The sequence below is a fragment of the Staurois parvus genome, unplaced genomic scaffold (assembly GCF_062004578.1).
Source record: "Staurois parvus isolate SC_StPar_1 unplaced genomic scaffold, SC_StPar_1.0 ptg001490l, whole genome shotgun sequence".
Lineage (NCBI taxonomy): Eukaryota > Metazoa > Chordata > Amphibia > Anura > Ranidae > Staurois > Staurois parvus.
In genome coordinates, this window is record NW_028319286.1 from 204075 (window position 1) to 218676 (window position 14602).

The 14602-nt window shown below is 45.3% G+C and overlaps 1 protein-coding gene across 1 annotated transcript; it reads right to left on the reverse strand.

Annotated features, from left to right (window-relative positions):
- Nucleotides 1-1420: 1420 nt before the first annotated feature.
- PDRG1 (p53 and DNA damage regulated 1) lies at nucleotides 1421-7723 on the reverse strand. Its single transcript, XM_089662533.1, has 5 exons — nucleotides 7577-7723; nucleotides 6415-6490; nucleotides 4591-4665; nucleotides 4304-4384; nucleotides 1421-1642 (listed from the first exon to the last, which is right to left on the reverse strand). The coding sequence occupies exons 1-5, from the start codon at nucleotides 7667-7669 to the stop codon at nucleotides 1560-1562; spliced, it is 408 nt and encodes a 135-aa protein (XP_089518659.1). The 5' UTR covers nucleotides 7670-7723; the 3' UTR covers nucleotides 1421-1559.
- Nucleotides 7724-14602: the final 6879 nt, after the last annotated feature.

Genomic DNA, 14602 nt, shown 5'->3' on the forward strand with positions numbered 1-14602 from the left:
GCGTGCCTACCTTGCTGGTTGAGACACTGATAAATCGCCCCTGCCAGGATTTCTCATTGCCATAAAAGTAGAGGATTGGTTTATTTATTTGAACAGCAATCCTGCTGCTGGCAAGATGTCACTCGCAACAAGATGGCTATCGTGTCATGGGCCTACGAGTACTTTAAAGTGGTTGTAAAGGAACTATTTTTAAAAATAACAAACACGCTATACTTACCTGCTCTGTGTAATGGTTTTGCACAAAGCAGTCCTGATCCTCCTCTTTTTGGGGCCCCCCACTGGAGCTCCTGGCTCCCCCATCGGGTGCTCCCATAGCAAGCCACTTGCTATGGGGATACTCGTGTGCTCGCTCGCAAGCCGGCTCGCTATGGGGATACTTGTGTGCTCGCTTGCAAGCCGGCTCGCAGTGGTGGTACTCGTGTGCTTGCTCGCAATGGGGATGCTTGTGTGCTTGCTCGCAAGCCAGCTTGCAATGGTGGTATTCGTGTGCTCGCAAGCCAGCTCGCAATGGGATTACTCGTGCTTGCTCGCAAGCCGGCTCGCTATGGGGATACTCGTGTGCTTGCTCGCAAGCCGGCTCGCTATGGGGATACTCGTGTGCTTGCTCGCAAGCCGGCTCGCTATGGGGATACTCGTGTGCTCGCTCACAAGCAGCTCGCAATGGGGATTCTCGTGTGCTCGCTCACAAGCAGCTCGCAATGGGGATACTAGTGTGCTCGCTCACAATGGGGATACTCGTGTGCTCGCTCACAATGGGGATACTCGTGCTTGCTCAGAAGCCGGCTCGCTATGGGGATACTCGCAGAGCTGGCTTATGAGCGAGCACACGAGTCCAATCCATAGACACACACAGGGGGAGATATACTAAAACTGGAGAGAGCAAAATCTGGTGCAGCTCTGCATAGAAAGCATTCAGCTTCCAGGTTTTATTGTCAAAGCTTAATTGAACAAGCTGAAGTTAGAAGCGGATTGGCTGCCATGCACAGCTGCACCAGATTCTGAGCGCTCCAGTTTTAGTTCTCCCCAACAGAGTGCAGCTCGGCCCCCACCCATTCCTCCTCACTGGCTGTGACTGACAGCATCAGGAACCAATGAGGAGGGAGAGCCGAGAGAGCCTCTGCTCTTGTGCACATTACTGGATCATGCTCAGGTGAATATAATAGACAGGGGGGAGCTAAAGGGGTGAGTTGCATGCAAAATATTTTTTTACCTTAAGGTAACTAAGGTAAAAACCCTTCTGCCATTAGATCCTCTAAGTTTTTCTCGCATGTAGGTAGTGACTGGAGAAAGCCCATTGCTTATTGGTTGCTGTAAATTACTGCACTTAAACCTATTAAAGACCTTATGAAACAGTGGGAGGAGCACTTAAGAAAAGGAGTGTACAGTAACCATGGAAACATTCACTTACTGCACTGACCACTGAAAAATAATGACTTATTTTAATACAGAACATATAAATAAAGCATTGCCAAAGTTCTTATAAACATTATATCCATATAAAGCATCGTATTCTTTAACTGTGAACATATAAAGTGTCTCTCTTGTCGGCATTCCATCTGTTATCCATTCAGAACTTTCTTAATTGCCTTCATTTCGTCTGGGTCCAGTGCAGTCAGGTTGAATCCTTTCAGCTCAGGCTTTCCTGCAGATGATACAAAAACAATTTTAAAAAAGGAAAAAAACCTCTAAGCATGAAAAGATCATGCCACCCAGACTTGATGTTTTAATATTTAATGATTGGCAAATGCTGGCAAGTTTATTTACCTTCTAATGCCCAGTGGCAAACCTTCCCTAACCTCGAAACCTTGCACCCCCCTCCCCACCCCTTTGCATCTTCAAGAATATTAAAGCTGAAACTTGTAATTGAGCTTTTTAGCTACTAAAGAGGACAACAGATGATTCACGTAGCATTTATGTTCTGGAATCCATCTGCCCTTATCTCAGGTATGCAAGCAGGAGGGTGAGTGTAGCTAAGAAAACCCCTCCACACCTGAAGACTCCTAGGATGTATAACATCATTTACCTAGCCTGGAAACCAGGAAGTAACTGAGGAAATGTAAAATGTAAAGTTTCAGATAGGAAGGTATATTATACTTTCCTATCTATTTACTAATGCTTGCATCAGAAAGATTAAAAATAGTTGTTGTTGATTGCGAGAGTCAAGTTCTGCTTTAACCACTTGCCTACCAGGCACTTATACCCCCTTCCTTACCAGGCCAATTTTCAGCTTTCAGCGCTGCCGCACTTTGATTGACAATTGCGCGGTCATGCAACATTGTACCCATATGAAATTTTGATCATTTTTTTCTTACAAATAGAGCTTTCTTTTGGTGGTATTTAATCGCCACTGGGCACTTTACTTTTTGCGCTATAAATAAAAAAAAGTGCAAAAAATTTGAAAGAAAAAAAAAAAAGGTTATGTTTCTTTTATAAAATTTTTCAAACAGGTATTTTTTCTCCTTCACTGATGTGCGTTGATGAGGCAGCACTGATGGGCACTGATAGGCGGCACTGATGGGCACTGATAGGCAGCACTAAAGGGCACTGATAGGCAGCACTAATGAGGTGGCACGGATAGGTGGCACTGATATGCAGCACTGATAGGTGACACTGATTATGGGTACTGATAGACGGCACTGACTGGCATCACTGCTGGGCACTGACTGGCGGCACTGACTGGCACAACCCCTGGGCACTGACTGGTGGCACTGACTGGCAGCACTGCTGGGCTGCACTGGTGGGTGGCACTGGTGGGCAGCACTGGTGGGTGGGCACAGGTGGGTGGCACTGGTGGGCACATGTAGGTGGCACTTCTGGGCACAGGTAGGTGGCACTGCAGAGTGGCACAGGTGGGTGCACTGCTGGGCACAGGTGGGGGCACTGCTTGGCACGGGTGGGCGGAGCTAGTGGGCGCACTGCTGGGCGGAACTTGCAGGTGTCACTGCTGGGCACCGATCATCAGGGCACTGATCATCAGTGCCCTGATGATCGGTGCCGATCCCCGCTCTGACAACTGCCGGTTCTCGGCAGTACTTTCCTCACGATCTGACAGCGTGAGGAAAGTGCAGCCGAGAACCGGCACTTGCATTTCCCTGTGATCAGCGTGTCATTGGACACCGCTGATCACGTGGTAAAAGGCCGCTGTGATTGGCCTTTTACCACATCACGTGCTCAGCTGTGTCCGTAGGACACAGCGATCACGGAGATCGCCGGGTGCGTGCCCCCTGGGGCGTGCAGGAGAGCGCGTTCTGGGAGGACGTCATATGACGTCCACCCAGAACTGGCCGGCCGCGGTGAAGCCGTCATTCGGCTATGCGCGGTCGGCAAGAGGTTAAGTAACACCCACAGTAGTGGTGCACCGAAATGAAAATTCTGTTGCCGAAACAGATACTGAAAATTCAGAATGCATGTGTCCGAAAAGTCTGTGTATGTGGGGGTAGGGAGGCTCCAATTTGTGTTTGTGTGTTTTCCTTTTTAAACTTATGATTTTATTGCTATCGCATAGGGGACCAGTAGTCCCCTATGTGGTGGCATATGAGTGACAGGTCCACTTTGTAGGGGGGAGGGGGTGGGGGGCAGTGTGTGCAAGGAGGGGGCAGGAGAGGAGCAGTGTATACAGTAAGGCCCCCTCACTGGCTTTCACTATATGTCGGTGCCAATTTTTAAATGCAATTGCCGGCTTTTTTATTCACTATAGCTGTCACTTTTCCCAGAGCTAAAGGAAACTTTGTTTCTTTTATCTCGGGAAAGAAACTAAAAGGAACGTCGTGTCTTTTAACTCTGGGAAAGAAACTAAAAGGATGCTTTGTTTCTTTTAGCTGGGGGGAAAGTGACAGCTAATTCTGTGAGCTATAGTGAAGAAAAAAAAAAAAAAAAAAGCCGGTAATTACATTTAAAAAAACAGCACTGTATACACTGCTCCTCTCCTGCCTTTCTCAGCCGTACGTGTACACACACTAAATTTTTCCTATTGGCAAAATGCCGAAATTCTGGTGCATCCCTAACCTACAGGTCTCCTGTCTGTCCCCAGCCTGTAACTGGACAATGACTGATGAGGATATTTGTCACGGCTGTCAGCAATGTCCCTTGTTAGCACATGAGCACTGAAACACAGCTGATTGTGCTGCTCCTATCCCCGCAGTATGAGCTCTGCTGTACAGGGAATTGCAAGAAGCTGATACCAAGTCAAATTCAGATACTTATTCTACTTGCATTTATAAATACACATATAAACTTCGGCTTTACGAAAATACATAAACTACTGCTTATTTCTAAATTCAGTTGATCCATGTCATACACTCACCTTGTGCTTCATAGAGTTGGTTCACTTTTCCTGGCAGCTGTGAGCGAATTGTATCGATTTCCTTATCCAACTGCTCCTGATCTGTCAGAAAATGTAATTCTTTAACATTAGAATCTCATCACAATCATAACATAGTTACATAGTTGTTACCTAGTCTGGTTGAAGAAGAAAACAAAAAAAAAAACACGTTGCTCTAGTTCAACCAATAAAAGGGGGGGGAAAAAAATAAAAATAATTAAAAAACGCACAAAAATAGCACATCAACCTTCCCTCCCAGACCAGCTCACCTCGCTGAATCATTTCTTTGGTTTTGTTTTTTGGCAGATCGATGAACATGCTGCCAAAGCAAACGGTTACCACCTCTGCAAAAGAGATATCACTGTAGTCAGTACATGAGTGCAGTCAGTCTCTCTCTCTCTCTCTCTCTCTCTCTCTCTCTCTCTCTCTCTCTCTCTCTCTCTCTCTCTCTCTCTCTCTCTCTCTCTCTCTCTCTCTCTCGTGCATTTTAACTGAGTATTTGGGAGTTTAAAGTGGAATTTCACTCTCTCAATCAGCATTGGCTATTTTGAATCCTTATGCCGCTAGCATTACTTCTTTTAAACTTTAATTTACATTTCCTCAGTTACTTCCTGGTTTCCATGCCTAGGAAAATGATGTCACACATCCCAAGAGTCTTCAGGAGGGGCTTTCTAAGCTAAGTACACCCTCCTGCTTGCATGCCTGAGCTAAGGACACATGGATTCCAGGAAGCAATTGCTACATGAATCATCTGCCCTTACTTAAGATGGCCACGGTCAGAAATGCCAGGGCAGGTGTTTTTCTAAATGATTTCTCGGCAGAATAAAGCATGGAGACGTGGATGAATGAGGGAGTTTGCTTTAAATATTAAAAGCTGAATCAAATAGCGCTTTTAGTTTGTGGTGTTTAGACACAGTGTAGTTCTGCTTTAAAGCGGAACTTTGGTCTTGCGATCAACACTGACTATTTTTAATTCTTATGCTGCTAATATTCGTAAACAGATAGGAAGGTATATTAGATTTCCCTAAAAGTATCCTCCTGCGCTTTATATAGATAAGAACCCTATATGTGAAGCTGCTATCACTCTACTTAAACCACTAAGTGATCAAAATTGTGTATATAAATTAGTGAAGCGCTATAAATATGATATCAAATACATAGTGCCATTAATAACTCATAGTGCTATATAAAAATATAACCCTGATGAAGTCACGACGCACGTGACGCAACGCGTCGGTACGCCATATCCGGTTTCTAGTCACGTCACTTCCGGTCACGTGGGGACGCATGTCCGGACGCAGCGGCCATATTGGTTTCCCCTTACTTCATGTTACACATCTATGGGATGAGGTGAAACAGCTCTTTGTGACAAGGAGACAAATGTGAGTGAATTACCATGTTTTAAATTCCATCATTAAAACAATATTACACTATGGGAAGTTCTTTTTGTGTCCTATATAACGAATGAGTGGAAATCCTGTGATCCCCTGGTGAGCTGCCTGCAATTAAGGATCGGTCATAGAGGAGATTAATAGCCCCTTTGGCCCTGTGTGGGTCAGGGTGGGGAGGTGAGCTGGCATTGCTGCCATTTGAGCATTAGAAGTGAAGATCACTCTTCCTGTTTTTCACAAGTTGCATCTGCATGGACTTATTTTTGGTTTATATGCACATTAATGATTTATGTGTGTGAATCACAATTATTAGTTTACTAAATTATATTTATGAATTATTTGGACATTTATCACCTTATTATAATTTTTATCACGTATTGTTGTGAATTTATTAGTATATTTTTATATATAGCACTATGAGTTATTAATGGTACTATGTATTTGATATAATATTTATAGCGCTGCACTAATTTATATACACTATTACATTTACTTGTTTCAATTTTTTTTTTTTTTTTTTTTACATTTCTTTGGTTACTTCCCGATTTACATGCCCATTTACACCTGACGCTCCTTAGAGGAGAATCTGGTCCGCCTGAAAAACAGACAGGTGGATCCGATTGGAACGTTTGTGTGCAAAGGGGCCTAAAGAACATTGGTGCTTCACGTAAAATATTCTGGATGAAGGTGGTTAGGTGTCACCTGATTTATCGGTGTCTTTGCTCAGAGCCCTCAAAGCCTCTCTGTTCTGGTTCCTCTTGATGTCCAGGTCTACGATCTAGAAAGGTGAGATGTCATTCATCAGTAGAGATGTTGGTATCATTGATGGTACAAAATATCCAATGCGGTTTACGTGCAAAATGGCAAAGTACAAGTGCTGCTACGATATACAGCGCAAGGCTTGAGACCAGATTAGACTTTTAAATCTCCCTGTGTCCCCCTTCTGCACATTTCCCATGTTTCCTGTCCCAGTGACACCCCATTCAAAGCAGAAAAAAAAAAGTTCTTGCTGGCACTGTACTTTAACATTTCAACCTGCTTTTGTGCAAATTGCGGAACCTGTACAAACTCCATGCAGGCAGGGATCTACCGGGAACTGAAACCCAGACCCCGGGGATAGAAGGCAGCAGTGCTAACCACTGAGCCGTCATGCTGCCCAACCCAGAAACACATGACTGCTCGTGCAAGGCTACCGTTAATGTGACTAAGGCGGGGGGGGGGGATGGGAAGAGTGAAATGTTTTTGGGGTGGCATGGTAAAAATTTTATAAAAGTGGGCAGCACCGTGGCTAAATGGTTAGCACTTCCACCTGGCAGTACTAGGGCCGCTGGTTGGAATCCCAACCATGACACCACCCACCTGCAGTTTGCACGTTCTCCCTGTGCCTGCGTGGGTTTCTCCCGGATGCTCCGGTTTCCTCCCACACTCCAAAAACATGCTGGTAGGTTAATTGGCTCCTGTCTAAATTGGCCCTAGTATGTGTATGTATGAATGTGAGTTAGGGACCTCAGATTGTACGCTCCTCGGGGGTGGGGACTGATGTGAATGTACAATATATATGTAAAGCGTAAATTGATGGCGCTATATAAGTACTTATAATAATAATAAAATGACCTGCATCTATAAAAAAAAATATATATTATATATATATATATTTTTTTTTATATCGTTAAATATACAAATTTTATATTTATATATATATATATATATATATATATATATATATATTCAGGTAATTTCATATACATATATATACACACACAGTAAAAAGCTCATTCATGCATTGGAAAAATGACAGATGTAACCTAATTGTAAACAATTGAAATAATGCCTCCCCTCCCCCTACACGTGTCCCCCTACTCACCTGCCTTCTGTCCCCCAACACATCCTCAGCCTTCCTCTCCACCTCCTGCAGATACTCCAACACACTATCCATTCCTCCATCATCCACCTCCATCCTTCCCTCTGTTATTAGACGCGCACTATACACGTCTCTTCCTCCGAATGGTCATTAATCCGATAAAAACTGTCTTCGTTTTCCAACGACGCGGCCATGTTTCCAAAGCCATTGTCTATCCCTTTTTGGACGACAGACCTCGGGAAGATGGCCGCCTCACCGGAGACAAGACTACACCTTAGAGTTGGCGCTCTAGCGCCTGAGCGTGCTATGTAATGCTGGAATCGCGCGCTTCCTCAGGTTGCTATGGGAACGCGCTGAGGTAAATGAGGATGAGCGGGATTTGTAGGCCTGTGGCTCTTTTTTTTTTTTAATGGCTCATTTCAGTCCAGGCCTTCAGTGTGTGGCTAGACTTGCTGGTGCTTGTAGTGCTTCAGCTTATGGACTACATTTTAAAGTGATGCTGAGGGGCTTTGGAAATGAAGAGAACCAGCTACTTGGTGAACCATAGCAGAGATAAATATTGGGGCGGCCATTGCCAGCCTTTCATAATGGTGGCCCCTTGAATTAAAGTGACCCTTTCATACCTGCTAAAAGAAATAGGCCGCATATACGTCTTCTGGCGGCCATTTCTTCAAATAGCGCCACCTCTCTGCCCACCGTGCCCTGTCAGCCAATGAGATGGGTCAAATATTTGCTGATGGTGGTTCTTCCCGCTTCTGTTTTCTTAATAGAGTGGAGAAGGGCTAGAACCTCTGTCGGCTTTTATTGCTCTCTGTGACCCTGTTAGGGAGATTCATCCTCCCTTCCTGTTCTGGTGACAAATACCAGAGAGAGATAAGCGGGCAATTAAAAAGTGTTTATTTATTTTTTTTATTTTAGCAGTGTAGATGAAGACTAGAGCCTCCGGAGGCTTTTTTTTATTTTTTGCTATCCCTTTGGAGATTTTCCTCCACTTCCTGTCTGGGTGACCACTCCTGGAGGGTAAACTTTAGCTTTAGATAGACAGCAATAAAAATATATTTTTAATTAAAGTAGAGCTCCACCCAAAAGGGGATTTCCACTTTAAAGCCTCATCCCCTGCTCCCCGTTAAGGATTGGCATCTTAGGGGACCATGTGGGGTACCCATATTTGACAGGTACCTGCTCCCATTTCCTCTGCAGTCGCCTAGGCAATCGGAAGCAGAAGTTGTCCCCCCCTCTCCACATGACAGGTCCCAGAAGACTACGGGACCATGCACAAGGTGCTGCGCTTCTTGCGCATGCGCAGTGGGCACCCGACTGTGAAGCTGCATGCTGTCACAGCCAAGTGTCCACACTGAAGGTATCGGGGACACAGGAAGGCCAGTGAACCCGGCCGGTGTGAGGACACCACGGGATCGAGGGACAGGTGAGTGGCTTTCCTTTTGAAGATTTTCCCTCACTTCCTGCTTGGGTGACAACTTCCAAGAGGGAGAACCACAGATAGATGGCAATAACATTTTTTTTCTCTAGTGTAGATGAAGGCTACAACCTCTGTCACTTTGAAGATTCTCCCTCACTTCCTGCCTGGGTGACAACTTCCAGAGGAAGAAATGTGAGGCTGGAACCTCTGACAGCATTTTATTGCTGTCCCTTTGAAGATTTTACCTCACTTCCTGCCTGGGTGACAACTTCCAGAGGAGGGAAAATCTCAGAAGGAGATAAGCAGCAATACAAAAAAAAATGCAGTTTTCCTGGCACCAATATGGCAGCATACAACCACGTGAAGGGAAAACTACAGTAAGCATTTGACACCGGTTTCCATCTTCCTGGTACCAACATGGCAGTGTACACACGCCAGTATGCTGCCATGGATTGGCACCAGGAAAGGAAAATGGCGGTAAGCCTAGGTTCACACATACGCGTTTGCACGCATGTGCCGCGGGTACAGCAGCTCATCCATTTGAGAGAAACGCAGACCCTTTAAAAAAAAAAAAATACTGCATGTTGCGTGTGCAGGTGCCCATACGTGTGTGTGGGGGACATTGAGCATTAATGGCACCTTTGCGCATCTAAACAGCAACGCGTTTCTACGTGAGCCGGGAACATGCGCGGTTATGAACTTGTTCCTGTATGTATGTGGACCTAGCATTAGTCTGGGCTCACATCGATGCGGCTCTGTGCCCCCGAATGGGCTGCTGTACCGCAGGAAAAAGGTTTTTGCACCTTTTTTTAAAAACACAACCGCAGGGATTTCCCGCAACTGAAAACGTGCTCCGTTTTGCAATGCATGAGAGTGCCATTAAGAATGAATACCAGCCCTGCGCGTCTGGAAAAGAGCAGGTCGGTTTTGGATGCAGGTGTACTCGCAGCAATCCTCAGCAAGTGGCGGTGCTGCTTCATGTGCCCTTCATCGCTGAGTTCAGGGGTCAGGAATAATTGATGCAGTGTTCACAAGTCAGGAGTAAGTAATGCAGAGCTCAGGGGTCAGGAGTAAGTAATGCAGAGTTCAGGGGTCAGTAGTAAGTAATGCAGAGTTCAGGGGTCAGTAGTAAGTAATGCAGTGTTCGTGGGTCGAGTAAGTAATGCAGAGTGCAGGGGTCAGTAGTAAGTAATGCAAAGTGCAGGGGTCAGTAGTAAGTAATGCAGAATTCAGGCCTCATGAGTAAGTAATGCAGAGTGCAGGGGTCAGTAGTAAGTAATGCAAAGTGCAGGGGTCAGTAGTAAGTAATGCAGAATTCAGGCCTCAGGAGTAAGTAATGCAGAGTGCAGGGGTCAGGAGTAAGTAATGCAGAGTGCAGGGGTCAGTAGTAAGTAGTGCAGGGGTCAGGAGTAAGTAATGCAGTGTTCGTGGGTCAGGAGTAAGTAATGCATTGTTTGCGGGTCAGGAGTAAGTAATGCATTGTTTGCGGGTCAGGAGTAAGTAATGCATTGTTTGCGGGTCAGGAGTAAGTAATGCAGAGTTCAGGGGTCAGGAGTAAGTAATGCAGAGTTCAGGGGTCAGGAGTAAGTAATGCAGTGTTCAGAGGTCAGTAGTAAGGCAGTATTCAGGGGTCAGGAGTAAGTAATGCAATGTTCAGGAGTCAGGAGTAAGTAATGCAGGGGTCAGGAGTAAGTAATGCAGAGCTCAGGGGTCAGTAGTAAGTAATGCAGAGTTCAGTGGTCAGTAGTAAGGCAGTGGTCAGGAGTAAATAATGCAGCATTCAGGGGTCAATAGTAATGCAGAGTTTTGGGGCCAGTATTGGGTAGTGCAGAGTTCAGTGATCAGTAGTAAGTATTGCGGAGTTCAGGGGTCAGGAGTAAGTGATGCAGTGTTCATGGGTCAGGAGTAAGTAATGCAGAGTTCAGGGATCAGTATTATTTCATGCAGAGTTCAGGGGTCAGTAGTACATAAAGCATAGTTCGGGGGTCAGGAATAAGTGATGCAGTGTTCATGAGTCAGGAGTAAAGCAGTATTCAGGGGTCAGTAGTATGTAATGCAGTGTTCAGGGGTCAGTAGTATGTAATGCAGTGTTCAGGGGTCAGTAGTACGTAATGCAGTGTTCAGGTGTCAGTAGTAAGTAATGCAGAGCTCAGGGGTCAGGAGTAAGTAATGTTGAGTTCAGGGGTCAGGAGTAAGTAATGCGGAGTTCAGGGGTCAGGAGTAAGTAATGCGGAGTTCAGGGATCAGTATTATTTCATGCAGAATTCAGGGGTCAGTAGTACATAATACATTGTTCGGGGGTCAGGAATAAGTGATGCAGTGTTCATGAGTCAGGAGTAAAGCAGTATTCAGGGGTCAGTAGTACGTAATGCAGTGTTCAGGGGTCAGTAGTAAGTAAAGCCGTGTTCAGGAGTAAGTAATGCAGTGTTCAGGGGTCAGTAGTAAGTAAAGCCGTGTTCAGGGGTCAGGAGTAAGTAAAGCAGTGTTCAGGGGTCAGTAGTACGTAATGCAGAGTTCGGGGGTCAGGAGTAAGTAATGCGGAGTTCAGGGGTCAGGAGTAAGGCAGAGTTTGGGAGTCAATAGTAAGTAATGCAGAGTTCGGGGGTCAGTAGTACGTAATGCATTGTTCGGGGGGGTTGGGGGTCAGGAATAATTGATGCAGTGTTCACAAGTCAGAAGTAAGTAATGCAGATGTCAGGGGTCCGGAGTAAGTAATGCAGATGTCAGGGGTCCGGAGTAAGTAATGCAGAGTTCAGGGGTCAGGAGTAAGTGATGCAGATGTCAGGGGTCAGAAGTAATGCATTGTTTGGGGGTCAGGAATAAGTGATGCAGTGTTCATGAGTCAGGAGTAAGTAATGCAGATGTCAGGGGTCAGGAGTAAGTAATGCAGAGTTCAGGAGTAAGTAATGCAGAGTTCAGGGGTCAGGAGTAAGTAATGCAGATGTCAGGAGTAAGTAATGCAGATGTCAGGGGTCAGGAGTAAGTAATGCAGAGTTCAGGGGTCAGGAGTAAGTAATGCAGATGTCGGGGGTCAGGAGTAAGTAATGCAGAGTTCAGGGGTCAGGAGTAAGTAATGCAGATGTCGGGGGTCAGGAGTAAGTAATGCAGATGTCGGGTCAGTAGTAAGTAATGCAGAGTTTGGTAGTCAGTAGTACGGAATGCATTGTTCGGGGGGTCAGGAATAAGTAATGCAGAGTTCAGGAGCTGGCAGCATGGCAGGGTTGCAGTCTACTCATCACATTGCATGATCAATGTGTAGATTGCACCTGACTGGTTGTGGTTCCCTCCCCAATAACGGTTTCCAAACATTCCATTATGGTTCAGATTCTCAGGGACCCCCCAGACTCCTTACGGAAACACAAACCTCTGCTTGAAAACCATTAGTTTAGGGATACAGTGAAATGACCGCTCACTCTGGTATACAGAAGAGCTCCATGCAGGTGCCACAGCTGGAAGGATTAGAAGTAGGTCAGTACAGTCAGCACTCCAACATGAACGTGGTAACTTCAGCCCTTTATTAGTTTCTAACGAAGATGCAGCATAAGAAAAAAATGTGTTTTTGATGAATACGGACAACAAGTTTAAAATGTCAAAGTGGAACTACTGTAATATTTCAGGGAACGGGAGCGGAATCAAGAAAGTGGCTCCCATCGAGACCTGCAGCTGACCTATCAGAGGACTCGGTCCAGGTAGGCACATAACTGTTGTATTAGCCTGCCCCAGTCATCGATTTTTTTGTTGTTGAGGCCCTTGCTTGAAAATGCCCCCCAAATTTAAAAGCTGAAAAAATGCTAACCCCAGATCCCAGCTTTCCAAATCCATGGGTGTTCAGTGTTGTTGCTGTGCCTCAGTGCTGCCTCCAGACATACAGTTGCAAGAAAAAGTATGTGAACCCCTTGGGATTACGTGGAGTTTTGCATAAATTGGGCATAAAATGTGCTCTGAACGTCATCTAAGTCATAACAATAGAAGAACACAGTCTGCTGAACATAATATTAGATGTTGCCAGGCCAATTTTCAGCTTTCAGCGCTATCACACTTTGAATGACAATTGCGCGGTCATGCAACACTGTACCCATATGAATTTTTTTGCATTTTTTTGAGACAGATAAAGCTTTATTTTGGTGGTATTTATTCACCACTGGGATTTTTATTTTTTTTGCTATGTAAATGAAAAAGTCCCAAAATTTTGAGAAAAGTGTTTTTCTTATAAACTTTTGCAAATAAATAATATTTCATCATAAATCTTGGCCAAAATTTATTCCGTTAAATTTTTAGTAAACAAAAACCCAAATTAGTTTATAACCAAAAATTATAATTTTTAAACACTTTTTTTACGCTTTTATTTTTTTGTTTTATATTATTATTTATGTTTTTTTTTTTTTTTTACATACTGTCACCGTAGTAGTACAGTGTCACCATGGTGACACTGTACTACTTGTGAGGGGTGATGAAGAGTTTTTTTTTTTTTACCGATTGCTTTTATACCTATAAAGGCTGTAAAATCAATCATTTCTCCTTCTCTCTGGCTGCATTCTTGCAGCCATTGAGAACTACTGTGTGAGCTGTGATTGGTCACAGCTTGTCACATGGTACAAGGCTGTTGTGAATAGTCTTGTACCATGTGACCTCTGTGATCATTCACAGATTTCACACGTAGTCAGCAGTGATGTCAGAAGTGACATCTTGCTTACTACTCTTCATATGATCACTGATTGGCCAATCAGTGATCACATGATCAGGACCTCACACAGAGGTCCCATACAACGATTGGTGTTCCACTGTGTCCGGAGGACACAGTGGGCACCGGATCGTGATGCTGCGCGCTCCCAGGGATGCTGCGCACAAGCAGGGGGCGGGGAGGCCGATTATAAACCGCCACCTGACCCTGCGCTGCCACCGTCCAGCCGTTTATATACATGGGCCGAACGGGAAGTGGTTAAGTGAAATTATTTATTTTTTCGGCTTTTCTTTAGTATTTTTATTTCAGGTGTACATTTTAAGCTCTACCGATCCGGGCCTTTTGATTCCTCCTGTACTGAATTGTATTGTATCTGTACTGGCTGCCCTCGTATTGTAAAGCGCTGAGCAAACTGTTGGCGCTATATAAATCCTGTATATTAATAAACAGGGCCCGTGGAAAACCCTTGTGAAGACCCCCATTCTTCTGGTGCAGAAAAATGCAGGTCTCCCCCAAGGGCGGACTGACAACACATGGGGCCCCCAGGGCAATAGGAAATCATGCGGCCCCTGTGTCCTCGCCCACACTCAAACCACACCAAAAAAAAGCCTATGAGAGGTACCAGGGGCATCTCATGGGGCCCCCTACGGACCCTGGGCCCTCGGTCAGTGCCCGAGAGCCTAAATGGTCAGTCCGCCCCTACTCTCCCCACAAGTGTGAATGAGTCCCAAAACTGGCTACAATGTGATCGACCAGTTCCTGCCCGGCCTATAGGCAAATGACAGCTGGGCAGGACACATCATTCCGGGTGGACCTCATATAACGTCTTCCCTGGAACGGGCCTTGCGTGCGCCCTACAGGCTGCGCTGCGGCGCGATCTATCACCAGACACAGCGGACGACTGATCACTCTAATGGCCCGCTGCCGG

Coding starts and splice junctions, on each gene's coding strand:
- PDRG1 (XM_089662533.1), bottom strand. CDS start 7,669: ATGGAGGTGGATGATGGAGGAATGGATAGTGTGTTGGAGTATCTGCAG. Junction 4,385..4,590: donor CAAAGAAATGATTCAGCGAG/GTGAGCTGGTCT, acceptor ATTTTCTGACAG/ATCAGGAGCAGTTGGATAAG. Junction 1,643..4,303: donor CCAACTCTATGAAGCACAAG/GTGAGTGTATGA, acceptor TATCATCTGCAG/GAAAGCCTGAGCTGAAAGGA.